Genomic DNA, 26947 nt, shown 5'->3' with positions numbered 1-26947 from the left:
GCCTTCCAGACTTCCCAGAACCCACCTGACTTCTCCAGAACCAGGGAGCTTTCTTTTTTCTTTTCTTTTCTTTTTTTTTAATATTTTATTTATTTATTTAAGAGAGAGACAGAGTGTGTGTGTGTGTGTGTGTGTGTGTGAAAGAGAGCATGAGCAGGGGGAAGAGGGAGAAGCAGGCTCCCCACTGAGCAGGAAGTGTCATGAGGGGCTCCATCCCAGGACCTTGGAATCATGACCTGAGCTGAAGGCAGACGGGCTGAGCCACCCAGGTGAGCTGAACCAGGGAGCTTTCGTGGCACCCCAGCCACACTGGGGCTTTTCCATCACAGGTCTCTACTTTCCTGGTTCTCTCTGATTGAAAGGCCTGGCCCCATTTCTTTTTTTTTTTTTTTTTTTTTTAAAGATTTTTTTTTTAATTTTTTGTGATAGTCACAGAGAGAGAGAGAGAGGCAGAGGGAGAAGCAGGCTCCATGCACCAGGAGCCCGATGTGGGACTCGATCCCGGGTCTCTAGGATCGCGCCCTGGGCCAAAGGCAGGCGCCAAACCGCTGCGCCACCCAGGGATCCCCCTGGCCCCATTTCTGCCAGTCAATCCTGCTTGTTCTTCAAGGCTCCAGCCATACGAGCGAGCCTCCTTCACCCTCACCCACTTTGGCCTCCTTCTGATCCCCAGTTCTCAGATGGGGCTCCCACCTCGTCCTGGGGCAGAAACCTCTGTTTGTCGTATAGCCCATGAACTAACCCTGCACAGAAGGTACCAGTGGGCGACAGCGGAGCTCAATTTTAAAGGTTACTCTCGGCACTCCAAACCCATTACCCAGGCTGATTCCAGAGTTAATTACTCAGGGCTAATTAGAAAAGCTAGGAGCAGCTGTGTAGGCAGCTCAGCTACCCCACCAGTGATGGTGAGCATCTGGGTCCTCCCCCTGGGAACGAGGTCCTGCTCCAGGCAGAAAGTGACCTGAGGCCCTCTCCCCATTCACCTGGCTCTAGCATCCACTGCACAACCCAGGCCCACACGTTGGGCACTTGGAGGTTTCAGTGCAGGGATCAGCTGCTCTGTCTGCATATCCCCAGATGGATAATGACTATTTAGAGTGTTTGTTAAGGTGACATCTGGCTGTTCCTATCTTTTCCAACTTTGCCGTCATCAAAGCTTGCTCCAGGGAAGGTGTGAGAGGTTCTCAGGCTGGGTCCTCACTTCTGATAACTGCACAGATGTCTCTGTGACTACATAAGTCTGCTGGGGATTGAAAAGAAATGTGTGTGTGTGTGTGTGTGTGTGTGTGTACATGCCTGCATGTTATGTACCTCAGGCTTTGCCACGCTGGGTTTATACTATAGTCAACATACCCCATGACATGTGAATTGTTGGTGTGTGTAACTCCCTTCCAACCTGCCAGACTTCCAACCTTCCGGGTTTTGCCAAGACTCCTCTCTGCACTTCCACCCCCAGCTTGCGGCCCAACACTGGGGGTTTCTTTGCCAACCATGGCCCAGGTGGGCCACATGCAAGGTGGCCTGATGACTGAGGGGAGGAGGCCACAGTGCTGCCTGAGTTCCAAGAGTTAAATTCGTGGGACAGGGCTCAGGGCTAGGGGCCCAGAGGGAGACTGGGGGTGGTGGGGAGGCGGCCTGGGCTGGCTGCGGGTCCGGGCCTCTCTGGGCTCTTTGTCCAAATATGGAAGGTTTTTTTGTCTCCATTTGAGTCACGCCGCCGGCCATGGCCCAAGAGATCTGCTTTCCAGATACTGCAGGCGGGACGCGCCAGCGCTGCCTGGCCTGCCCTTACCCACCCCTCCTTCCCTTGCCTGTGGTTCATCTCAGCACCCTTCCAACATAGAGCTTTCTCTCAAGCAAGGAGCCCAGCACCCACTTCAGCTGTACTCCAGCACCAAGAGAAACATCCCTGGGCAATGGTAGGGGGAAATACTCATTCCCTCTGCCTGCCCATCACCACCTCTTGCACCTCAACGGCCCCTCATATTCAAGTGAGCCATTCAACTAGGATTTACTAAGCAGCCACTGTGTGCTAGTTCCTGGGACTGGGGCTGTGGACCACAAATCCAGTGGGTTTCCTATGTCCAAACAGGAATCCACTCTCTCCTCCCTCGTATCTCCTTGGTGATGGCACTACCACCCATCCAGGCAGTCCTGAAAGCCAGGAGCCTGAGTGATGTTTATAGATCCTGGGACTAGAGTGCCTGGATTTCAACTCCAATTCCCCACTTAGGTTCCCTAACCCAGGTGAACTACTTTATCATGCTTTTCCTCGGGCTCCTCACCCAGAAACAGGTATGACTACACCTCCCCACAACTGGTTGTGAGATTAAATGAGTGAATGCACGGAAAGTGCTTAGACCAGAGCCTGGCATACAGGGAGAGCTTGACAAGCTTTGCTATCACTACTTGTGAGGCCCCCACCCCTCACACCATATTCAGTTAAGCACTATGGGCCAGACCTCCTAAGACTTTCTGTCTACTTCCTCCTAGAAAGAGCTGGAACTGTGCTCTTCTCTTGACTTCTCTGCTACATTAGGACCAAATTCACCCCTGCAGCCTTAGAGTGAGGCCAGCCTAGGTTCTAATACCAACCCCCCCCCCCCCTTCTGAGCTCTGCGATCTAAGCTTGGAACCTCACCTTCACTGGGCCTCAGTGTCTAGTTCCCACCCCACCCCCAATTGGTACTGGCTTGGGACAGTATCCTTTGCCCATCTGCCAGATCTCAACTGCCTGGGTACTCAGGCCTGTGATCTCCAGGACAGAGCCCACACAGGGCTGGACACAGGTGGTGGGAAGAGCTCCGAGTAGCCTGGGAACTCCCCAAGGACAGGGCCCAGCTCTCCTCCTCCTGCCTTCCCCACTCCCTCCACGTTATTTATTTAATAAATGTGTTTTGATGCCCTGTGTGCCAGGAACAGGAGGGCTTGGCAAGGGTGGAGCCACCTGACAAGAACCATGCACCAGGTCATGGGGTGAACCAGGGGCCCCATTCACATCTCCACACCTCAGGACCTTGAGGTCTCTCATACCCCTCCCCTGCTCCCACCCCACTCCCACCCCAGAGAGGGGCTGCAATCAGCTGCCAGTGGTTGGGGGGGTGGTTCCTGACACTCAGGCTAGGATGCCAAGGAGACACCTCCCTATACAAGGCCCTTTTCTGAAGGCCTGGTCCTGGCCACGAGCCTCTGTTTGGCTCTGCCAGAGGCAGGGAGATACAGGGAAATGAGACGGCCAGAAGGAGCGAGGCTGGGGGAGGAGGGCAAGGAGGACTGAGGAGGGAGAAGAAAGCACAGAGCCCCAGTGAGGGAAAGGCCTGGTGTGAGTGAGGAGACCAGAAGTGGAGGAGGAGGGGGCTATCCTAAGCCCAGGCCCTGGGTCCAGGTGAAGAGGCTCGACGGTCAGGATAAGGGCTTGCCTCACCCCCCTCCTCCTCCAGCTTCTCCTCCCCTTCTAGCCTTGGGGCCGGGCCCAGGACTATTTTTAGCCAGAGCTGAATTTAGCTGTTCCCTCGGAAATTCCTCACCCGCCCCAGGCAACGCCCCCGCTGGCCTTGGGGAGAAGCCTGAAAGCTCTGGTCCAGGAGGAGGAGAGAAGAGGACCGGGGTGCAGCAAGGAGCTGGAAGGAAACTTAGACAACCGATGAGGAAAGAGGCTCAGATCAGGCCCAAAATCTGAGTTACTCCTTCCCTACAGCCTGCCCTATTCTCCTCCAGGAAGGCCTCCAGGACTGCCACATAATGGCACTTGTCTTGGGGTCTATGGCACAAATATTACAAGGGTATTTTGTCTCTGACTATAGGACCCACTGCGAGCACTGCTAGCAAGATGGCCTGCCTGTCCACCTACCAGTCACTCTACTCCCAGATCCTAAGGGTCTGCACAAGTCCAGAACTTTCCTGGACTCTGCATATCTGGGATTCCCACTTCACAGATGGGGAGACTGAGGCTGAGTAACTCTTGGGTCACAGCTAGCAAAGGCAGCACAGGCCTGCTCCTTCCACACCCCCCATGCTCCCTACCCAGGTCCCTCCCAGAAGGAGTGGAATTGGGGGTATAGCCTGGAGCTCTGCTCTTCTCTGATGACCCCACTGAGAAGCAGGCACTTCTGCTAGAGCAGGAGGGACTAAAGTTAGACAGGAAGCATATGAGGCACAAAGGTAGGGATCTGAGCTTCCTCAGAGGCCCCTTCCCCTTTTAGAAATGCAGTGGAAGGGATGCCTGTGTGGCTCAGTGGTTGGGCATCTGCCTTCAGCTCAGGGCATGATCCCAGAGTCCTGGCATGGAGTCCCACATCAGGCTCTGTGCAGGGAGCCTGCTTCTCCCTCTGCCTGTGTCTCTGCCTCTTTCTCTGTGTCTCTCATGAAGAAAGAAAGAGAGAAAGAGAGAGAAAGAGAAAGAGAGGAAGGAAGGAAGGAAGGAAGGAAGGAAGGAAGGAAGGAAGGAAGGAAGGAAGGAAGGAAGGAAGGAAGGAAGGAAGGAAGGAAGGAAAAAATGAACATTCTGCCCTGAGGAAGGGGAATGACTCAGATGACCCTGCATTCTGTCCTAATGCCATACTGTTCAAGTGAAATAAGGGAGGTGGGTCCCACTCCCCTTGTTCTAGCTTCTGATAGGGACACGAGCCAAAATTTAAATTGTCAGACTTTACATCCAAATTATCTCCCTAGTAAGTCCTTTTTTCTCCATCCCTGCATCACCAGTACCCTTTAGCTCAGGCTTCTCCTTGCTTGCTTTCTCCAGTCAACAACCAGAGGATGTTTTCTAATGTGTCCATCTGGCACTGGCACTGTTCCTCCTCACCTTCTAACCTTCCGTGGCTCCTCACTGCCCACAGGACAAAGCTCAGGCCATTTAATTTGGCACTTTAGGCCTTCAACCTGGTTTCTGCACACAGCCTTTCCCTGTGTGCTCTGGTCAAACAGACACTTCTCTGCAGACATACATCAAAGCTTCATTTTCCTGCTTGGTTCAGTCCAATCCCCTCAAAGGCCAAGTGACCCATGCCATCTCCCCTCTCAGGAATTCCCCGTGGACCCTGATATGCAGCAGTCCACATGTGGGGCTGGAACAGCAGTGAGGAGCACAGGGCAGATTGCTGGGCCTAGGCCTTGGGCAAGACCCCTCCCCTTGCCGGTCCTCAGTTTCCCCTCTGAAAAATGCCAGGGTAAGGGATGGTTAGAAGACACAGCTGGTTTCTAAAGATCTTTCCAGGTGGACCTCCTGGATTGAGGGCACTATCCCTTTTCTTCCTCCTCCTGCCTCCTGGGCTGCCAAGAAGTTGGACATCTCACCACCATGCTGCCCCATGCTGGGGAGACAGGGAGAGACAGAGGGGGGAAAGTGAGGAACCAGGAGTGAGACTTCAGTGACATAGGCAGCCAAAAAAGATGGAGTCAGTAGGATTTTTTTGGGGGAAGGGTCCTTTCCTGTCTTTCCATCTGTTCCCTTCCACATCTGCTCCTTGACCTCCAATGCCCTGTCCTGGGAAAGGACTGGATGTTTGTCTAAGGGGGCTCAGGGGGAGGGGTCTCAGCAGTCCCAGGAGGCCGGGCTGTGGGGCTGGCTGGCAGCCAGGACACCCCGCCTCCCTCCCTCCCTCCCTCCCTCCGGCGCCTCCCTCCCTCCTGCTCCGTGCTGCTCTGGGGCAGGGCCTGCTCACCCCCTGGGAACCAATAAACAGGAAACAGACACCAACCTGGCGCTAGCTCCCTCAGCCTGGCCCCCTCCAACGCAGTCCCCCTACTGGCCCAGGACCTGCCCCGCCTCTCCTTGGCCCCGGCATCTCAGAACCAAGAAGTAACCATCTCAAATGCACGAGCAGAATCAAGCTAAGAGGTATGGACTCCTGGAAAAAAACAGAATCCTTCTTCCTGAAACCACAAGATTCTACACTCTGAACTGGCAATCTCAAAAGTACATGCTCTTAAAGTAGCCACCGTTCTGAGAGCTTCTAAACCTGGGGTCCTGGGCTGATGGGGCAGGACACTGAGGCTCAAAGCGAAGATGAAATGACTTGTTAGTTTTCACCCAGCGAGTGAGTTAGAGTCAGCTCTGAGATGAGAACCCTTATTGGTCTGACCCCAAAGCCCACCAGGCACACAGACCCTCAGACTCCCCAGCTTGGGGGGCCTGTGAACCCTGCTCCAGAGGCTGGTTCCAATGGGTCTGGGGCTTTGACCAGAGAGGGGTCTGGCTCTGCTCAGCCTCCCAGGTTGGGGCTGATGGTAACAAAGCAAGAGGGAGAGCTGGAGAGAAGAGCAAGGACTTGACTCCACCCAAATGCCCAGCCCTCTCCTCTGCCCACCTCTCATCTCCAAATACCCAGGCTACTGGGCCACCTACCCTACCCAGTCAGTACCCCAGCTGCCCTCCCATCCCAAGCTCTGTCCTCTGCCTTAAGCTGGAAAGAGATGCTGAGAATCTGAGCATCCTGGATTCAATGTTTATTAGAATCTTAGCATTCTAATGTCTCACCTCTCAATCATGATGGAAGGAACTAACACTTTTTGAGCATGTACCATGTGCCAAGCCCTCTTAGCATGATTCCATTTAATCTTTTTTTTAAAATAGATTTTATTTATTTATTCATGAAAGACACAGAGAGAGGGGCAGAGACATAGGCAGAGGGAGAAGCAGGCTCCCTGAGGGCTCCTCAGGGACATAGGCAGAGGGAGGAGCAGGCTCCCTCAGGGAGCCTGATGTGGGCCTCAATCCCAGGACCCCAGGATCATGACCTGAGCCAAAGGCAGATGCTCAACCACTGAGCCACCCCGGTGCCCAGATTCCATTTAATCTTAACAAAAATCCTTGGTGGAGTGAGGGGGCAATGCAGAGGAGTCTGTAAATGCTTGCCCTGGATCCCCAAGCCAGCCTCAGGGGAGAAAAGATCTGGGCCATGCTTGTTCCCTCCACATGCCACCTCCTGGGAAGTGTCTCGGCCTCTCAGGGCATGAAAGACCTGACAGGTCCTCTGATCCAACAGCATCAGAGGCACCAATCCCCAGCATGGTGCTCCTGGTGCATGCTGCTAGGGAGCTCTTCCCCATCTGCCCCTGAGCTCTCTAGGGTAGCCCAACAGAGATGTAATTCCCACTCCCTCCTAGACCCTCACCTTAGTCCTGGCTCTGAAGTCCACAGCCAATGGCCCTTCCTAGAAGCTGCTTCATCCCAATTTTTAGTCAGCAAGCTCAGGGCCAGCCACCTTAAAAGCCAAGCCCATCCATAAGAGACCCATTGGCACTCTGGTCCCTCTGCTGCTAGGCCAGTGCTCAGCCACCTGCTGGACCCCACCCACCTCAGGGGACTGGGACTCTTGTTGAAAAGCACTGGCAGGCAGGGACAGTGTGCAGGCTTTCCCTGTGCATCCCCACTGCCCATTAGGGGGCTCAACAACTGATTGCTGAATGAATGAATGAATGAATGAATGAATGACAAATGACCATAGAAAGAAACAAATGCAGCAGGCCTATGTTAACTGGCCATGCCTTGTGCCCAGCACCTCCCAGGGACGCTGGATCTTGAGAGCTGACAGCCTGTGAATACCTGTGGTGGGCAGAACAATGGCTCCCAAAGATGTCCACATCCTGATCCCTGGAACCTGTGAATGTCACCTTCCATGGCACAAGGGACTTTGCAGATGTGAGAAAGGATTTTCAGAGGAGGAAATGATCCTGGATGATCTTGGCCTGAAGTAATCACCCAGGTCCTTACAAAAGGGAGGCAGGATGTACAGGGTGAGAGAAATATTTGAAGGTGTGATGCTGCTGGCTTTGAAGATGGAGGAAGGGGGCACAAAGCAAGAAGTGCCAGCAGATGCCATAAGCTGTAAAAGGCAAGCAAACAGGTTTTCCCCCTAAAGTTTTCAGAAGAAACACAGCCCTATTAGCACCTTAATTTTTTTGCCCAGTGAAACCCTTTTCTTCTGACCTCTGGAACTGTAAGATAATATTTGCATTGTTTTAAGTCCTACACGTGCAGTAATTTGCCACAGCAGCAAAAGGAAATGAATAGGCCACCCAGCTGCTGGCCTAGACTAGAATCAACTCATGTCCCTCTGACCTCGCTCTGCCGGTTCAGACTGCCCCTCAGTCTCTCCCTGCCTTGGGAGAGTCTCAGAGCCCCGTGACGGCCCCATGCCCTGGACAAAGTTTAAAAATCCTGGCAGCAACAGCATCACCACTTCTGAGGCTAGGCCCCATACTAAGCCTCACAGCTGCCGCAAGTGCGGGGAGAGGCCTCATCTGTGTGTGCGTGGTGGAGGCTAGAAAAGCAGCTGGTTGGCAAGAAAGAGGCCTGGGGCGGGGGGCAGGCCGGGTGGGGTGCAGCCCACTCAGCCTCAGTCTCCTCAGCAGCCTAATGGGGCCATGAGTCTCCACCTGCCAGTTCTTCAGTCTACAAACTGGGGCCTACTCAGGAAAGCCATTGCCTCTCCCAGCAGCCCTGAGCGGAGTGTTTCTCCTGGTGTCTAAGAGCATCGAGAAATCTGTGGCTCTGAGGGAAAGGGGTTTACCGAAGACCACACACCAGGAAAATGGGAGGCTAAGGTTGGAACCCATCTCCTGACTCCTAGGGCAGATCTCCAGGTGCTACACCAAGTCATCCCTGGTGGCCCTGGCTACTGGAGTGGGTGGTTGTGGAGTTCACCCTACCCTGGCTGGGGCCCCAGGCCCCCGGATGTCATAGGATGGGGCTTGCTCACGGCCCAGGGCTGGGCAGCCTGGCAGTTTTTCTCTGCCTTGGTCCATGCCTGGAATGCCCCAGAGGCTTGGGGTGGCAGTGGGTGGAGGGGATCAACTGCAATGGTGGGGACATGGGCTCCAATAGACTCCTGCTTCCCAAGGGACCCAGAGCCCCCGTTTTAGGGCCTGCCAGCAAGGCGCCAGGCTGCCTGGGCACAATTCCCAATAAGTACGCCAGGGCTTCAAGCCTTTCTGGGAAACATGGGCTCCCCCTTCCCCCACCCTACCACCACCAATCCAGCCAACTCTGCTCAGTGAGAACTCTGTGGGGCCAGTGTATGGACTGGGTGGCAGGACACCTGGGGCCAAATCCCATACTTGAGCCACAGGGCATTGGGCAAACCTCCATCTAATCTGGACCTGTGTCTTCATCCATATATTGGGACCATGGCAATGCCCACCTAGCTGGAGGACCAGATGGGAGGGACAGAGGTACCTTAGGGTGGCATGAGCTCCGTGTCCCAGGAGATATGCAGGCTGGAGCTGACGGGTCTCATGGTGGGTGTAGAGGAGACACCAGTGGGCCATGGCTCCATCGCTATCCTCACTAAGGCCCTATGGTGGTTCCACCCTCCTTCTCTTAGAGCAAAGACAGTATAGGACCACAGGGGGCAGTCAGTGTATCCTCTTGCCCCATTATACCCTGGGGACTTTATCAACTCCTCCCCAGCCCCCATCAACCCCTCACACACTGCCCAGCTCCGAGAGCCCAGCTATGAGAGCTGCAGTGCTGTGTTCACCTTGAATGCTGGGGTCCCAGTCCTCACAAAACCCTCTGGGTTGCAGCAGAAAGCCACTACTCCACCTCTGTCCCAACCTAAGCCACCATCAGCTCTCCCCCAGATTATTCCAGTGGCTTCCTTACTGGCATCCCTGCTTCCACCATGGGCCCCTGCAATCTCCCCTGCCAGAGCAGCTACAGCACACCTAGGAAAGTCTAAGTCAGATCAGGTCACTGCTCTACGCAGAACCTTCCGAAAGTGCCTACCCCATCTCACTTCAAGTAAATGCTGAAGTCCTCCTATGGGTCTCTGAGATTTGCCTCCACCCTGATCCACTCCCACCCTCCCTTACATCTCTGACCTCATTCCTACCATGCTCCATCCACACAGTCCTCTGGATAATTTCTCAAACACACTCTACCTCGGGGCTTTTACTGTTGCTTTTCTTCTCTGCCCCGAGAATGTCCTTTCCCCGAGACCCAGACCTCCCCGAGACCCAGACCGAGACCCAGACCACTACCTGCTTTGCTCGCTCACTTGCTCCAGGCCTATCCCCTCCCTGTCATTCTCTACTCCCTTAACCTGCTTTCTTTCGCTCCCTAGCGCCTACCTCTCCCTGACACATAATAGATCCATTTACACACAGGTCTCCTCACTAGTCTGAAAACTCCATGAGGTTAGATCTTTGTTTTGTTTGTTACCGTATCCCCAGGACCTGGGAGAGTGCCTGGAGTGTCTAGGAGCCCAGGAGGTATTTGTTAAATGGATGAATGCATTGCTCTATCAAGGGTCACCCAAGTCTCTGATAGAAACTCCTACCACACACAACCTGCCATGTCTTTCCTACTTCCTAGCCTTTGTTCATGTAATGCCTTCCTCCTAGAACCCCTCCCTCTCTTCTCTGGCTATACAGAGGGTGCCTCTAAACCTATGCAGGGCAGCATGTGTAGCCTCAGATCACAGATGAGGGGAAGGAAGCAGGAGAGGCAAATCTCTACACTGGGAGAGTGCTGGGGACAGGATTAGCAGCAGCCTAGAGCATCCCAAACCCAGTTGGTCCCAGAAATGTACGGCTGAAAAATGTCAGAGTCAACTCTGGTCCATCCCCTAATGCTTCTGTGCCTGGGGGGTTGGGGGGGGCGTTCCTGGACTGTACTCCTTCCAATAGTCCAGAGGAGCCCTTAGGAAGGAGTAGGGAGGCAGGGAATAAACAAAAGAAAGGGACAGCCCTCTGCCTGTCCTCCCCATCCCACCCTCCTACCGGGTGACAAGATGTTTAATTATAGATATTTGGTATCGCTCAGAACTCCAAATGTCCTAATTGCCTCCCCTCCCAGAACCAGTTTCCATGGAAAAATCACAGCAAAGAGCCAAGTAAGGAAAGGAGAGAACCCCTGCCCCCATGAGTTCCCTGCCAAGGGGACACAGAGAGAAGAAAGGTGAGGAAGAGCTACAGTCCAGGCCTTCCTCAGCAAGGCAGGGAGCTGCCTGGGCAAGCTGCCGGGCAGGGGGTGGGCATGTCTGCTGGGGCAGGGGCAGAGGCTGGTGCTTGGGCTTGGCTGTGCCTTGCCTTGCTGTGTGACCTTAGACCCAGCATTCTCCTTTCTGAGTCTCAAAGTCCTTTCCACCCTACCCTCAGGTCCCAGTGAACTAACTAACCACCAGGAAGGTGTTCAAGCTGTGAGGGGTAAGTATACAGGTGACACCTCCTCGGCTCCCCCTTGACCCTGTCCCGCTTACTTAGATGGCAGGTCAATCCCAAGAAACAAAGATCCCTTGGGCTCCTTCACCTCTAAGACACTGACATTCTAGGACTCAGTGGGAATCTACCAGCCAGCAATTCTAAGAATCCAGCCCTGGAAGATTCTCACAGCTTTCACATTTGAAGAATGAAACATTCAGGGTGTCTGGCAACAGTAGATATTTAATAAATATTAGCCACTGTTACTACTATTCCAGTATGCTAAAATTCTGAGTCGATCCATCTATGATTCTGAGACACAAGTCATTTCCTGTTTCTGGGCTAGATCCTGTACTTTATGGGGATCCCTGGGTGGCTCAGCGATTTAGCGCCTGCCTTTGGCCCAGGGCGTGATCCTGGGGCCCCGGGATCGAGTCCCACATCGGGCTCCCTGCATGGAGCCTGCTTCTCCCTCTGCCTGTGTCTCTGCTCCTCTCTCTCTCTTTCTAGTTCTATCATGAATAAATAAATAAAAATCTTAAAAAAAAAAAAAAAGAAAGATTCTGTACTTTAAGGCCGGGGTAGGGGAAGCCCTGGAAAGAAGAGTTTGATCATCCAGGCTATTGTGGGTCTAAGTGCAAGTGACAAGGGGCATGGCAGGGGCAGGACATGGAGGCTCTAACAGCTCTGCTGCTCCCAGAGGAAACACAAGCAGGTGTTCAGAGAATAAAATGACCACAAGTTACTCCTCATTCCCTGGGCTCCTAGGTTCTCACAGCTGTTGCACAAGCTGCCTTTCTCTTCCAGCAACACTCCAAACTTCCTGTTTCTCTTGACCACTCTGCAGGCTGTCCTCCCTCAGAGCTTCAAAGACCAGGATGTTTGACATCCCACTGTACAGATGGGGAAATCGAGGCCCAAGATGACTCTGTCCAGGTCTCAGAGCGAGTCAGAGGTTGAGCCAGGCCCAGTACCCAGGCCACCTTCTCACAATGGGGATACACCATGCAGAGGGCAAATACAGATTCTGGGCTGGGGGAGACCTGAGTTTGAGGGACTCCCCAAAGCCTGGGGTCAGGGGTCATTTCTGCCCCACCAGGGCCTCTCCTGTGAGTCCCTTGCTGGGTTCAGCCTGGTTTCTGCCTCATCAGCAAAGTGTGAAAGCCTCTTCTCTTCCCTTCTTATTCTGGAGCTCACACCATACCATCTCCACCCACAGCCCAGGGAGCGTGACTGGAGCCCCAGGCCCGAAACAAGGGAACATTGTCTCTTCCATGGAGGCCATAAGGAGGGGGTGAACAGCTGCTCCCCATCTTCCTGATCTTCCTGGAGGCAGAAGGAAGGGGGTAGCAGAAGGGACTTGGGCTAGCAGATGCGAGAACTTCCAGGCTTTCTGAGGGTATTGGGGAGTTAGGGGATAGGTGAGCCAATTCAAGTCCACCAAGATACTGAGGCTCAGAGTGCTCAGCCCTGTGCTCAGGAACCAGTAGGGGACAGGGACGAGGGGCCAAGGCTGGTCACTGAGAAGCAGCTGGGGCAGTGGAGCCTGTTTTTTCCCTCTCTCCTGCCCCCAGGGAGGGAGGGAGTGATTGCACCACCCACTCACCCTACAAGAGCCTGCCAGACAGAAACCATTACCCCATTTTACAGAAGGGGAAAGTGAGGTATAGAGCAGGGATGTGATGGATCCTAGGCCACACAGGGATCTGGATGGATCCTGCTCTTAAATCCTGCTGTTCCAAATATAGATTTATTGATTCTTTCCTCTATGAGGCAAGAGAGAACATCAAGTTGGGCCTAGAAAGGTGGGAGGACTAGAGTGGACTAAGCTTGAGACTGGAGAGAGGCTCCGTAGAGGACAGGGAGAAACCTGTATTATGGGTAGATATGCCCCCACCTCATAGCCCTTTGGGGGTAGCAGGAGCTAAGCTTCTCCCTGAAGTTGGATGGGACAGGGGGATAATATGAAGAGCAGGAGACCAAAAGCCACTTCTGCAAAAACTCCCACCTCCTCTCTGGGTCTCAATGCTGCCTCTTGGGAGCACACACACACACCCTGCCCCCCCCCCCCCCCCCCCCAGTTTCCCTGAGTCCCTTGATTCATTCCTGCCTTCTTCCCTAATTTAGCCTTCAAGGCTCCCCAGGAGATAATTATATGGGGAAGATAGTTGGGGAGGGGGCCCCTGGCAGGAGCTCCCCTTGCTCTTGGCCTCCCCCCCTCCCCCCCGCTGTGTTCCAAAGACAACTGGCACTGGAGTTAGGGGCATCTGAGCTGTCCTCTCAGGCTCTCAGAAGGAAGGACAGGTCCAACATTTCCCCTCTCTCCACTCCCTGCCTCCTGGCTCTCTCTGTGGCCTCTGTGAGAGACACCAGAGCCAGGACTAGGGGGAAACAGAGACAAGGAAAGAGAAACAAAGAAAGAGTTCAGAGGGGCCGTGAGAGTGCTGGGAACTGGGAGTGACCAAATTAGTCCAGGGTTTAGGGTTTCCAGACACTTCACACAGGCAGGGAACACAGTGGGAGTGCAGGCCTACGTTGAAATAAGCCTGAGCCATCTCCATACTAGGCCTGTAACCCAAAACCTAGAATCTAGCTTCCAATTCAGATGCCAAGGCATCATGGCACCTAGAACCTACCCGAACCCACAGCCCAAACTCCAGGGACATCTGAAGGCAGAAGGGGGTGGTGCTCAGGAAGATTGAGTCCCCAGGGCTTGGGGTCTGGCAGAGGAAGGGGGGAGGCATTTCAGAGTCATCAGGAAGGGGGTAGGGTGAGAAAGATGAAAACTGGCAGGATGGGGGACCGGTGCCCCACCCTGCTCCACAGAAGCAGCCCCCCCAACCGCTGAGCTTTGGAGGCCTCTTCTCTGTCCCTGCTCTCCCCTACAAGCCCCCGTTCTAATTAGAAGAGGTGCTGGCAGACCTCAAGAATCAAGAGTGCTTCAACTCCAACTGGGAACTCCCAAATCTGTGCAGCACCAGCTGGATGGAGCCATAGGTACCTTGTCCACAACCCCCTGCTTTTAAAGATTGGGAGGTTGAGGCACGGGGAAAGGCCAGGGCCACCAGAGTACTCCATGGGGTCTTTGCTGCTCCTCCATAAAGTAATGCCTGTAACCTCTCCGAGTCTCCCAGGCTCAGGGACAAACCCACATTTTGATCTGCCATAGGAAAGCCACATGAGGAAGTACAAACCTATGTCACCTGTGGGCTGCAGGCCCTAACATCCTGTGAGGGTCTGGCCAATAGGGCAGCTCACCTTAAGGAAGACCTTCACGCCTCCTTGTGTATTTATACAAAAGAACCAGATAGAAATCTCTAAAACCAGTCCCTGAGAAACAGCTAAAGGACTAGATAGAGCCTTTTGTAATTATCATCCAGAATACCTCAAAGCAGGCAAGAACCTTTGGCATTGGCACCATCAGCCTTTGGGCCCTGAGTCATTAACGGGAACCCTGTGTCATTAACACTCTTAAAACCACCTGGGCTTCCAGAACCAGAAAAGCACCCTCAGATCTGGGCACCTACCCAATGAGCACACTCAAAAGGCTCCTCTGGAAGTCAGCGCTCCTGGCCCTTCTCTGCACCACCACCCCCAGAACCCCCCAAAAAGCACTCACCACCTGTGGCTTGCTGCAGCACTTGCTGGCCTGGGCAGGCTCATCTGGAGCCCGGGCTGTCTCGGGGGGCTTGGCCTCAGCAGAGGGCAGTGCAACAGGAGTCAAGCAGGGCATATCCACTGGTACTGGGGCAGGAACCTCGCCAGAGTGGAGGGTCAGCATATACTGCTTAGTGACATCCTCGAGTGATGGGGCCTGCAGTGTGGAGTGGGCTCTGGCAGGGAAGCCCACAGGCTCTGGCACAGCCACGGGGGGGCCAATGGAAGTTGGTGGCTCAGGCACCACAATAGGTGTGAAGGTGGCGGGCACACTCGCGTGGCGAACGTGTTTGGAGGATGGTCGGGCCCGAGACAGGCTGCTAGTCTGGTCCTCATCGGCTTCCTCTCTCTGTAGTTCCTGATGACTGCTCCGGGCTGGGCGCTTCTTGGAACCCCGTCGGATGAGCCGTGGGGACAGGACATCAGCCAGTTTCGGGTCAAGGTGGAAGTCACGGTGGGCAGTGGAGGAGGCGGCTCGGGTCTTGGGTAGGGCCCTCTCAGACTGTGCCCGGCCCCTCGCAGCACTGGGCTCTTCTGGTTCTGCCCGCCGCTCTGCAAGAATGGGCTCACTGCTAGATGGAGGCAGCATGGGCTCGACTTCTCGGATGGGCTCCCCACCAGGGCCTTCAAATCCAGGCCCAGCCAGCTCCCCACGACGGCTGGGATCACTCAGAGATTTCTTCTTGGGGGCTTTGCCAGCAACCCTGTCGTCCACCACGCGCCCCAAAGCTCCAGGCCCCTGAACAATACTCTGAATAACCTCCTGGTAACCCTTGCTCTCTTCACTGCCCACTGACCAGTCACTGTGGCCACTGGTCAAGCCCTCATCCACAGCTGGGGCCACTGGAAGCCCTGCCTTGGGGCTCAGCGAGCCTAAAAGGTTGCTATCCACGGAGAACCCAGAGGGCTCCTCAGAGGTGGCGGCCCGGTGGCGCTGTGGAATTGGGTCACTCAGAGACCGGTAGGCCTCACCCGCCTCCCCATTGCTCAATTCAGTCCCACCAGGGCCTGAAGGAGGGACTTTGCGTCTCCGTCGGAGGGCACCTGGTGTGGGAGGGGTGTCAGGGGACACCAGGGCCCATCCTCCCAGACTATCTTCTGCCCCAGGGCCATGGTGGTTGGTCTGGGCTGAGGATGAGGAAAGGGGTCGCCACACCCCTGTGGTACCCAGGCTGCAAAAGGCTGAAACCAGAGGCTCAGGGTCTGCCCCAATGCCCTCATCTGTCAGGCTAGACTCAGGGCCAGAGAGCTCCTCCTGGGACCGCTGCCCTTGGGTCACGTCTCCCGCCCAGTCAGGGCTTCCAGGGGGCACATCACTGCCGTCATCCTGCTGGGCACCCATTCGCTGGATCTTCTCAAACACCTGACGGGCCTCCTGTACATACTGATCCTGGACAACGAGGGGCAGTGGGTCCTCCTCGGCACTGGGGCCTGCCAGCAGGAGCTCAGAGGAGCTGGGCTTCAGGGTACTGGTGCGGCATAGGCGTCGGGCCATGGGCTTCTCAGAGCAAGTAAAAGACTTTGCCCTCCGCAGGGTGGCCGTCAAGTCTTTGAGTGTGGGGCGGGTGCCAGGTGATGCGGGAGCTGGAGCAGGCACAGGTCCAAGTTGTGCCCCAGGGCCACCTGCTGATGGTGAGTCTCTGCCATCTAAGGGGCTGCTCCCAAGGTCACTGGGGCGCCCACTGGGCTTTCGGACTCGCAGCTCTGAGAGATCTGAGCGGAGGAAACTGAGCAGTGTCAGGGTCTCCGAGGCAATATCTGGATTCGACAGGGACTTGCGCTGCCGGCTCTGGTCCAACTCCAGTCCTCCATCTCTCAATGCCCTTGTGGTGCCCACAGCCCCCTTGGTGCGGAGTCGAGGCTGGGGCCTTAGGAGAAGCCCTTCTCCAGCTCCAAAGCTAGGGGAGCGATACATGCCCCAGCCCCCAGAACCCCGACTAGCCCATGGGTCTTCATCCTTGAGGGTCTCTGTGCTGGAATAACGGCTGCTGCCACGGGAGCCTGCCGGACTGGCTAGGTATGCAGGAAAGCTCACCTTGGCCACACGGAAAGCTGCCCCCCCAGAGTCAGACATGGGCCGGAGTCCCTCCTGAGGACCTGGTACACCGGGAGGTGAGCCAGTACCCCACTCCGGGGGTCCTTCCTCACTAGGAGACTTGGGGGGCTCCGGACTCCTGGCTCCCCCTGCTGAGTCCATGCTGCCCAGATTTAACCCATAACTGTCTGGCCTACAGTTCTTATCCGAGAGGGAGCTTCCAGGCCTGGGTCCCGGCCTCCCTCCCCAGCGGTGGCCGCCCTCACCGTCTCGGTCCTCGTCACTGCCCGAGGAGTGGCCTCCGTGGTAGGCCGGACTCTGAGCCCCGGGCGGCGGCGGCGGCGGGCCCTCCTCTTCCTCCTCGCTGGAGCTGGCAGCCCGGCCGCGGCTGACAGGATAGGAGGAGGCGATGGAGGAGGAGCAGGAGCAGGAGGCCCGGGCCCCGGCCCCGGCCTGCGGTTGGGAGAAGCTATGCCAAGAATGTAAACCATCCGCCGGACGCTGCGCCCGCTCCTGCTGCTGCTGCTGCTGCTGCTGCTGCTGCCGCCGCCTCCTCCCCTCGGTCCCCGGGCCGGGCAGCGGCCGCGCGGAACGCAGGCCCGCCAGGGGGAAGCACGTCCGAGGAGGTGGCGTCGGTGGCTGCCGGGGTTCGCGAGCCGGGGGCTCCCACCCTGCGCCGTCGGGGCTGGGCGTCCCCGAGGCCTCAGAGTCGGCGCTGGGCCGCCTGGAGCCCGGGCCCCCAAAGAGCTTGCGCATCTCGGTGACGCTGGGCCAGGCCCCGCGCGCGGCGCCCTCCGCCGCTTCTTCCGCGGCCCCGGGGGAGACGCCCCCGTCTCGGGCCCCGGCGTGGTCGTCGTCCGGGCGCGGCGCGTCGAAGCGCCGGGAGAGCTGGCGCACCGACGGCGAGAGGCTGCGGAGCGGGCGCGGCTGCGCGGGGGCGGCCGGGGGCCCCGACGCCAGTTTGGACACGCGCCGGGAGGGCTGGCCCGGGACCGACGCGGCCGGCCGGCACGAGGCGCGGCGCCGCAGCCCGGGGGTGTCCGAGGCCGCCTCCTTCGGCCCGGGCCCGCCGCTCCAGCGTTCCAGCAGCTTGAACGAGACGCTGCGATGGAGCGGGGAGCGGGGCGCCCCGTCCGCCATGGTGCAGCGCTCACCCCGGGGGGGCCGGCCTCGGGGAGCCGCGGCCAACCCCCCCTGCGCGCCCCCGCCCCCGCCCCGGAGGAGCGCAGCAGCCGGGTTCCGAAGGCCTGGCTTCCGCAGCTGCAGTGAAGGGGTTTGCGGGGAGAGGACGCAGACTCCGAGCAGAGGTTTACCGGCCGCGGCTCAAGTTTCCGAGGCCGCGGGCCGCATCCGCTCCATCCAGCGCCGGCCCTCCCGCCTCAGCGCCGACCCCCGGGACCGGCCCCCTCCTCGGCGGGTGCGGCTCGGAGCATCGCGGCCCGGCCCGGCCCGGCCCGGGCAGGATCCCAGGGCTCCGCTCCTCGGCTCGGTGCCCGCCAGCCGGCCCGCCTGCCTCCCCTCGCGCTCCCGCTCCCGCTCCGGCTCCCGCTCCCGCTCCCGCTCCCGCTCCCGCTCCCTCCCTCTTGGCTGCTCGCTCCGCGCTCCCTTTTGTTGCAAATAAACTTTGTGGCTGAGGAAAGGGGGCGGGAGGCGGGGCCTCGCGCCCAAAAGAGGGGGTGGGCTCCGGGCGCGCGCGAGGAAGGGAATCGGGATGGGGGGGAGGGAATCGGGGTGGAGTCGAAGGAGAGAAACAAGACTGCGGGAGCACACGCGGGCCGGAGCGACCTCCGAGGTCCCCCTCTGGACGAGCGGCTGAGCTGCCCCCCGCGGGACTCGCTCCGACGCACGGAACCCCTGCCGCCGTGCAGCCGAGGCTGCGCACCCACTGCGGGTCAGACGCTTCTGTGCGGTAACACCTTCTGTCCGAGGGACCCCAACATGGCAACCTCCGACCCGTAAACTGGTACACACCGACCGTCAGGTACGCCCAGCAGCACTCTTCCCGCGGGAAGGGGGCGGGACTCGCCGCCAGGGGGAGCCGTGGGGGCCGCAGGCTGACCTGGGCGCCGGCGGCTCCCCGCTCCACCCCTCCGCCCCGCCCCGGCCCCGCCCCGCCCTCCGCGGTGAAGCCCACAGCCCCCCGGACCGCGTCCAGCCTCTCGCGCCCCCAAGGCCCCGCCCCTCTTACCTCGGCGGCAGGTCCGGCTCTGACCCTCCCACGGCGCTCCAGGTGCTCCACCCTTCGTGGCCACGCCCCCGCCCGCCCGCAAGTTTCCCGCGGCCCACCCTAGGCTCGCCCCCCCACCTGCCCCCGCCGTCTCCGAGGCCCCTCCTCGATGCCCGCCTCCTGAGCGCCTTGATACGCGGCTCTTACGCCCTCTACCGGCCGGATTCGCCCATCCCATGGAGTCCAGGACAGGTAAAGCAATACCCCTCGCCAAAAAAACGGGAGGGTTGGGAAGACTTCGTTTCCTTTACTTCCTTTCGGTCCTTTCCTAATCCCTTCAAGAGCCGTTTCTAGCCTACTCCCTTCGCAAAGTCCCTTCAGCCTCACACACAAAAGGAGCTCCAGCTGAAACGACTTGCCACTGCCAAACCGACACACCTACCTGTGGCCCTCCACCCTCCTAACAAAACGAATGGGTCGCCTCTCCTACTGCAAGCTGATCCACCGTTGAGCTGGCCTTCCACCTCTGCCCCAGTCTGGCAAGTCTCCCATTGTACCGGGTACTGGGGCCTTCCCCACCTCCACCTGCCTCGGGGAGGTCCCATTCATCCTCATAGTCCCAGCTTAAGTGCAAGGTGGCTCCTTGACATCTGAATGAGCCAATGGGAATTTATGGAGTGCGTTGAATATATGCGTAATATTATTTCATTCATTTTATTTAATCCTAGAACCACCCTGTAGGTAGATAATATTGCCTCTTCTCTATGGGTCATGAAGGAGATATAACTTTGACCATTGCCAAAGTCAGGAAATGGCAGTGCCTTCTATGACTCAAATTCAGATTTGAGGACCTTCAAACACCATGCTCCTCCAGTCTTCACTGGCCCCAGATCCCTGATGAAGAAGGGGTTCTCTCTCCTTGAGCCCCCAGCAGCCTCTTCGTTCTCCTTGGGGCTAGGCTCGCCTTCCCCAGAAAGAGAATAGCGTGGTCTGACTCACTCCCCTCGGCCCAAGAGGACTGTGGCTAGACCTGACTAGTCTGGCAGGCCCTGGGAGCAGGAGGCCCTGGTCCAGATCAGAGGGACAGGGATGGGCCTAGGGCAAGATGGTAGACACTATGGGATTGATTGACCATGGGCCTTGCCTTTTGCTTCCCCTGGGTTGTGGCAAATCACTGTAGGGAGAAAACTTTCTCTTTGAGTTGAGACCAGCCTCCTCTAAGTCCCTCACCTCAACTTTGTCTCAGCTCTGCCTCAAAAGGACATCTCTCCTTCACTGGGGAATTGATGGCAAGAAAGAGAACCCTCCTGGCCTATTGCTCTCTACCTTTGCCTTGCTGTGTGACCTTGTGTGTATCCTTACACTTCCCCGGGCCTCGGGTGCCTCATCTGAAAAGTGAGGAGTGGGTCTAGATTTACCCAAAGGTGCCTCTCTGACTCTGTTTGAAGTCAGACTCTTGTTTCCTCTGAAGTGTTTTTCTACTCTTTTGGGGGAAGTTTTGGTATTGTGGGGGGACCCTCATTCTGTGAATCACTGCTTTCCTCCATTCACAGTGGTCTCTACCACCTGAAATTTGTACTTGTTCAAACTCTTTCATATCCTATTTTGTCTTCATATCACTTCTGGAATAGAGGTTTTTATTCCCATGTCACAGATGGGTAAACTGATGGAGAGGAGCAGGGACTCAGGTCACCTCAGCATCCTGCAGCTTGGCCTTCAGGGGGGCTGACTGAGGACTTTGGATCAGGAATTCCCCTTGGTGGGGAGGGAGAGTGTCTGATGATCTAGGCTGGACCTCCACCCAATGCAACACTCACCCAATCAGAGAGTGGCTTGGCTGCTTCCAGCACCTCCTGAGTCCTTCCAGCCTCGGTTGCTTCTGATTCATGATGAGACAAAGTCATCTCCCAGGTACCGAGGGGGCCTGGTTGTGTTTAGCCCTTCAAAGACTTATCTAGGAGGTGGCTGGAAACATGGGGAATCAAGATGGAGAGGGGGACACTGTGCTGAGAGTCTAGAGCTGGGCCCAGTGCAGGCACCCTCACAGACACGCCAGGTGACCCTCAGCAGGTCGCTCTCTTCCTTTGGGACTTAGGCTCCTCGCCTATGAAAGGGGAATGAAAACAACCCCATCTACCCAGTGACTCACGGTGACCCAGCAAGATCAGGGCTGTTGGTCCCTTGGAGAAATCAAGATAGTAAGGTTGTGATGATCACAGTCATGGCCAATGATGGGCCTTGGGTACTTAAGAGGAAGAAAGATGAGGAATAGAGGACTCCCAAGAAGCAGTAAGCCCCAGGAAGGAACTGTCTTGGGGGAATCAGGCTCTTGACTCCATTCCCAAGTCAATTAGAAATGACCTGACAGTGTCCCCTTTCCTGTATAATTAGCCCTCAAACGCACAGAATTGAATTATTTATGACTTTTTGTTCATGGCATATTCTCACCACTTATTTAATTGGCTCCCACCACAAAACAAAACAATTAGGACTTTGACGATCTCCTACATCTCATTATCTAGCTTCCCTAACCCCTTCTCCTGCTGCCATACCACCCAGGATAGCTATTTCCTCCTGTGCTCAGCGTGCCCTTGCTTCCTTTTTGTATAGTTTTGTTGCATCTGTGTATTCCTCCAAAGTATGTATTTTCATTTTAGTTGTCTTTTTAACTTTATAAAAAGGGCATCTTGCTGTGTACAATTTTCTTGAAATTTGTTTTGTTTTTTTGTTTTTTTTTTTAATTTATTTATGATAGTCACAGAGAGAGAGAGAGAGAGAGGCAGAGACATAGGCAGAGGGAGAAGCAGGCTTCATGCACCAGGAGCCCGACGTGGGATTCAATCCCGGGTCTCCAGGATCGCGCCCTGGGCCAAAGGCAGCCGCCAAACCGCTGCGCCACCCAGGGATCCCAGAGATTTGTTTTGTTTTTAAAGATTTTATTTATTCATGAGAGACACACAGAGAGGCAGAGACATAGGCAGAGGGAGAAGCAGGCTCTCTGCTGGGGGCCCAATGCAGGACTTGATCCCAGGACCCCAGGATCACACCCTGAGCCGAAGGCAGACACTCAACCACTGAGCCACCCAGGTGCCCCTCTTGAGATTTCTTTGTACTTAATATTATACTGCTAGATTTATCCATATTGTCACGTGTCGGTAAAGGGCATTCTGGCTGCGTGTAATATTCCAATGTGGGAATATAGCACAGTGTATTCATCCAGTCTGTCATGGATGGGCATTTGGGTGTTTCCAGGTGTTTGCTTTTGTGAATGGTGCTGCTCTGAGCACCTTGCCTGACTCCCACAGGCGCAGGAGTGCTCAGGGTAATGGGCCATGTGACTACTCAACATCCAGGAGGCATTATCAAGCTAGGATCAAATCTCTCTCTTTCTCTGTTTTTTTTTTTTTTTCTTTCTTTTTTTTTTAAATTATTTGTGCTTCCTTTTATGTAAAGTGCCTGTTTGTGCCTCTTCTATTGCATTATCATACTTTTTGTACTTAATGATAATTCTGCCCTAATTTTTCCATGCTCGATACCGTTGGTGGCTTAGGGAGGCGGCTGGTTAGTATTATTGCTGTTTTGTAGGTAAGGAAGCAGAGGCTTAGAGAAGTAAACAGTCTTGTTCAAAGTCATGGAGTCAGTAACAGCCCTTCTGCACTGAGCTAATTAGCTTACCTTCAGCTAAGAAGGCTCCTCTGCCCCTCAAGCTGAGGCAAAGCCCCCCTGGTCCCCAGCATCTCTCAGCCCTGACCATTACATGAGCTTATAGTCTCCCTAGTAAGGCCTTCCTTGCCCCCAGCCCTCTTTTCTTTTTAAAAGATTTATTTATTTATTTTGGAGAATAGGGGGTAGACAGAGGGTGAGGGAGAGAATCTCCAGGAGACTCCCCACTGAACATGGAGCCTGAAGCAGGACTCAATCCGATGACCCTGAGATCATGACTCTAGCTGAAACCAAGAGTCATATGCTCAGCCCCAAGAGTCTGAGGCTCAATGGACTGAGCCACCCAGGTGCCCCATCCCCTACCCCTCTTTATGTTCTTCTGAGCTCTCCTCCCCAATGGGCATGATCCAGGGTGTTTGTTTATTTCATTATTGCCATTCTCCTCCATCAGACTAGGAGCTCCCTGAGGACAGGAACCCACTTCTCAGCACAATGCCTGGCATGTAATAGGTGCTCAATTAATGTTATTTACTGGATGAACTGTTTCCTTGTCTGTACCCCTACCCTCACCGCAGATTCTTTCTGAGAATAGGGTCTGGGTCTCAGCTGCTTCTGTGTTCCCATCGCCATCTTGGAGGAGCCTAGAGGATGTGTGTTGAACAAATGAATGAGGGAGGGAGGAGAAGGCTGTATCTCTTGTTAGGACAGATCCAGTGCTCCTGGGCTTTTCCAAATTGGAAAGGTCAAACCCTGGTTCCTGACTCTCTGGCTACTCCATCTTTGGCCCTGCCCCTGTCCTCAACCTACAACAGCCAACAATCACAGGTCTCCTGTCATAGAAACACCTTCCCTGTGCCTAGCCTCCCTGGGAATGTTCTTCTCTCTTCTACCCATCACCTCCACTTCCTCCCCTCCTGCTACGCCCTCACTCACCCACCTCCACTGCCACCATCATTCAGAAACTTCCAGGCTTTGACCTTCCACCTCTCCGGCTCCTCCTCCTGCCCAGCCCCTTAATGGAGTTCCCAGGTTCTCTCCAGCCCTTCCTTCTTTCTCTCTCTGGAAACCCATCCACCCGCTCAGCCTCCAGCAAAAGCAGCATGACCACTCCCCAAGCTTTTCAACTTTTCTAAGCCTTTCCAGGTATTTCCAGCTCACACCAGGCTAGACCCTGGGCCCCACTCCAGTCCAGGACAGTGCCTGGCCTCCGCCTATGTCCATCATCTCAGGATAGTACCCAAGTAAAGGGATTCCTTTGGCTGTGGGTAACAAAGGCCTGAAAAACTAGTGGCTTAAAAAAGATAGACATTTATTTCTCTCTTGTGCAGAAGTCCAGATTTAGGTGGTCCCAGACCAGAACAGTCAGAAACCTGAGCTGCTTCTCATGGTCCAAGATGGTGCTTCAGCTGTGATGTCCCCATTGTAAGCAGTAAGAAGGATGGGGAGGCAAAGGACAGACACTACCTATCTTTTAAAGACACTCACCCCCTCCCCGTGTTAAACTGCCTTAGGGTTTGCTTATCTCCCATTGCCCAGGATTAAATTACCTGGTCATACTTAGCTGCCAGTAAGCCTGGGAAATGAAGTTTTCATCCTAGGAGACCTTGTGCCCAATTAAAAAAGAGTTGATATTGCAGTTGGCATTTAGCTCTCTCTGTCAGAACTTCCTAGGGGGTCTCCAGTTACTGGGACTGGCTGAGGCAGGTGGGCACTTGGAAGGCAAGTGAATAAAGGAAAGGGAAGAGAAGGGAGGGCAGGTGGAGGGGGATGTCTAGTATTTGTTAGAGAAAGGCTGTGTGACCTTGACATGTCAATTCCCACATCCAGGCCTCAGTTTCCCCATCTGTAATTGGGGGTGTTGTAAGGACTCAGTGAGAAATGGTGCCTAGAACCTGCAGAGCCCAGCAAATGGCCACTGCTGTCATTGTTGTGGCTCCCCAGTGCTTCCCTGGGCTGGCACCAAGCCTTTGACTCTCTAGCCCTGCCAGCTCTCCAGCCTGATCTCAGGCCACAATTCTTATCAGTCCTCCAACACCCTCCCTCGGGCTGTGCTGTTCCCTGCACCAGAACGACCTGGCCCTCTCTTCTTCCATCTGATTACATCCATCCTTCAAGCCCCAGCTGCACTGCTCCCTCCCCAAGAAGTCTTCCCCAAGCCATAGTGAATCACCTTGGAATCACACGCTACCCCCATGCCTCAGTCTATGTCCCCTCTGCACCCCAGTAAGTAGACATCCCCAGTGTGATCCCCCATCACTGAGTTCGCTCTGAGTTAAAGTGAGGAGAGTGAGGGGTGGGGACAAAAGGAGGGAAAAGGAAGGGAACATTCAGAGTCCCTCATACTGGCATGTAATAGATGATTTTTCCTCCTTATAGGAACAGATGGGGCTCATGGATTATGGCCCTTGTTCTGTAAAAAGTGTGCTTGAGGTTTTTTTTGTTTTGTTTTGTTTTGTTTTGTTTTTCTTAAAAGATCAGCTGCCTACCAGGTGAAGGAAAAGGAGAAACCCCCTGCTCAAAGCCCCTTGTTTAGAAACCTCCTAGGCCAATTGCTAAAGAGAAATGCTGGAGGAACTTGTGTGCACAAAAGGCAAGATCATTGTAATAGTAACATGCCTTGCATGCTTACTATGTTATGTTCCAGGCATTATTCTAAGTGTTTTGCACGCATTAATCCTCACAACCACTTTACAAGATAGATATCGTTACTATTACCATTTTACAGCTGGGGAAGTTAAGGTACAAAGAGGCTAAATAATGTGCCCAGAGTAACACAGCTACAAAGGGGGTAGAGCCAAGATAAACACCAAGATGACCTGACTGGAGTCTCTACCCTTTATCCTATTACGCCTCACAAAGAGAAGCTGGGAATGAAATTTACCTGTGGCCCACAGTTTTCACTCTTGGAAAAGTAACCAAAGGGTCACAGTTCTTGGCAGTCTGCTAGGACTCTGCAGGGCTCAGCAGGCACTGTGGGCAGAAACCCTCTGCCTTCTGCTCTCCTACTCCCCAGCACCTCCGGGACAGGCAACTGATGACGAGTCTGGTCTCAGACTCGGAACAAGACACAAGGTAGCTGGTATTTGTACTACTTGGCAAGGCATTGCATCCCATAGGGAATAGACGTCTTCTGACATTTCCGCACATCTTTTCACTGCGACTTAAAGAATCAAAGCTCCTTCTGTCCAAATTATCAGCCTCTTCTGGAGAACACTTTTGATGGATTCCCAAGATGGGTTGGGTCTGGTTTTCCCACTTCCTCAGCCAGCTGTAAGCATGCCTCCAACATGACTATGGAGTTTAACTCCAGCAGAGTCTGTCTCTCAATGGCTTCATGGCCCAACAGCCTGGGGGATTAGAGAGAGCTAAAAGAAAAATACTAAGTTATGCAGTCCTTGCCCTTCCTGCTCTGTCCCTCTGCCCTGCCCTCTCTCCCCTCTACCTTCTAGGTCGGTTCCCATACAGGGTCAGCGTGGTAAGAGGGGAGGGAACGAGGACCAGAGAAGAAGTGAGGGGGAATGGGGTGGGGTGGGGTGATGGAGATATGAAGGAAAGGAGCCAAGAGGACAAGGAGCTGTATGGGTGGGGCTGGAAGGAGGGGTGGGCGGGAAGAGCAGATAGAGAGGCCTTGTGTAGTAGAATCTCCTTCGTTGCCTCCTCAGAGATCTTCAGTGAAGATGTCTTTCCAGAGCTTTTGAAGGCTCAGCTCTGTGTTTGCCTCCATGAGATGGCCTCCAGCAGCTTCCAGGCACCTACGGGCCAGAATGATGGAGCTGAGAGGGCAGGAGCAGAACCCATGAAACAGTCTGTCTTGAGACTGATTGGCAGGCTCCCGGCCACAGAACCTCTGCACCTCCATGTTGCAGCCTTCTGGTGGCCCTAAGTCTCTTCAAGCTTTTGACTTCTTCTAGTATGAAGCAGTGTTGAAGGGCTATTTCCCCTCACTTGGGGGGCCTAGTGGAGGGTCCTCAGGCACCCAGGATACCCTGAGGCTGAAAGGCATATTTGAAGAGGTGGGTGGAGGAGAAGTGGGATCTGGAGCTCTTACTGGCATTTAGTGCTCTAGTTATCCCCCCCACTCCCCCACCCCCACCCCACTCCTGGCTTAATTGAAACTCACTATTGATTTATAGCCAGATTCAGTACATCTCTACCTCTGGGTTTTGTATACATACAGGGCTTTCCACCAGGAGCAGCCTTCCCTCTGCCTTTTTTTTTTTAATTTTTTTATTATTTATTTATGATAGTTACACAGAGAGAGAGAGAGAGAGGGGCAGAGA

At 55.1% G+C, this 26947-nt stretch overlaps 1 protein-coding gene across 1 annotated transcript in view; it reads right to left on the bottom strand.

Annotated features, from left to right (window-relative positions):
- ARHGEF17 (Rho guanine nucleotide exchange factor 17) overlaps window positions 1–18211 on the bottom strand; it is a 58872-nt gene extending 40661 nt beyond the window's left edge. Inside the window, exon 1 of the mRNA XM_072794485.1 lies at window positions 14765–18211. Within this exon, the coding sequence (XP_072650586.1) occupies window positions 14765–17977 (3213 nt within the window). The 5' untranslated portion in view covers window positions 17978–18211. The remainder of the gene's footprint in view (window positions 1–14764) is intronic.
- Between the last annotated feature and the right edge of the window lie 8736 nt (window positions 18212–26947).

The sequence above is a fragment of the Canis lupus genome, chromosome 23, assembly GCF_048164855.1.
Source record: "Canis lupus baileyi chromosome 23, mCanLup2.hap1, whole genome shotgun sequence".
Classification (NCBI taxonomy): Eukaryota; Metazoa; Chordata; class Mammalia; order Carnivora; family Canidae; genus Canis; species Canis lupus.
Note: the sequence above shows the minus strand (reverse complement) of the source record. Positions and strands in the feature narration are given on the sequence as shown.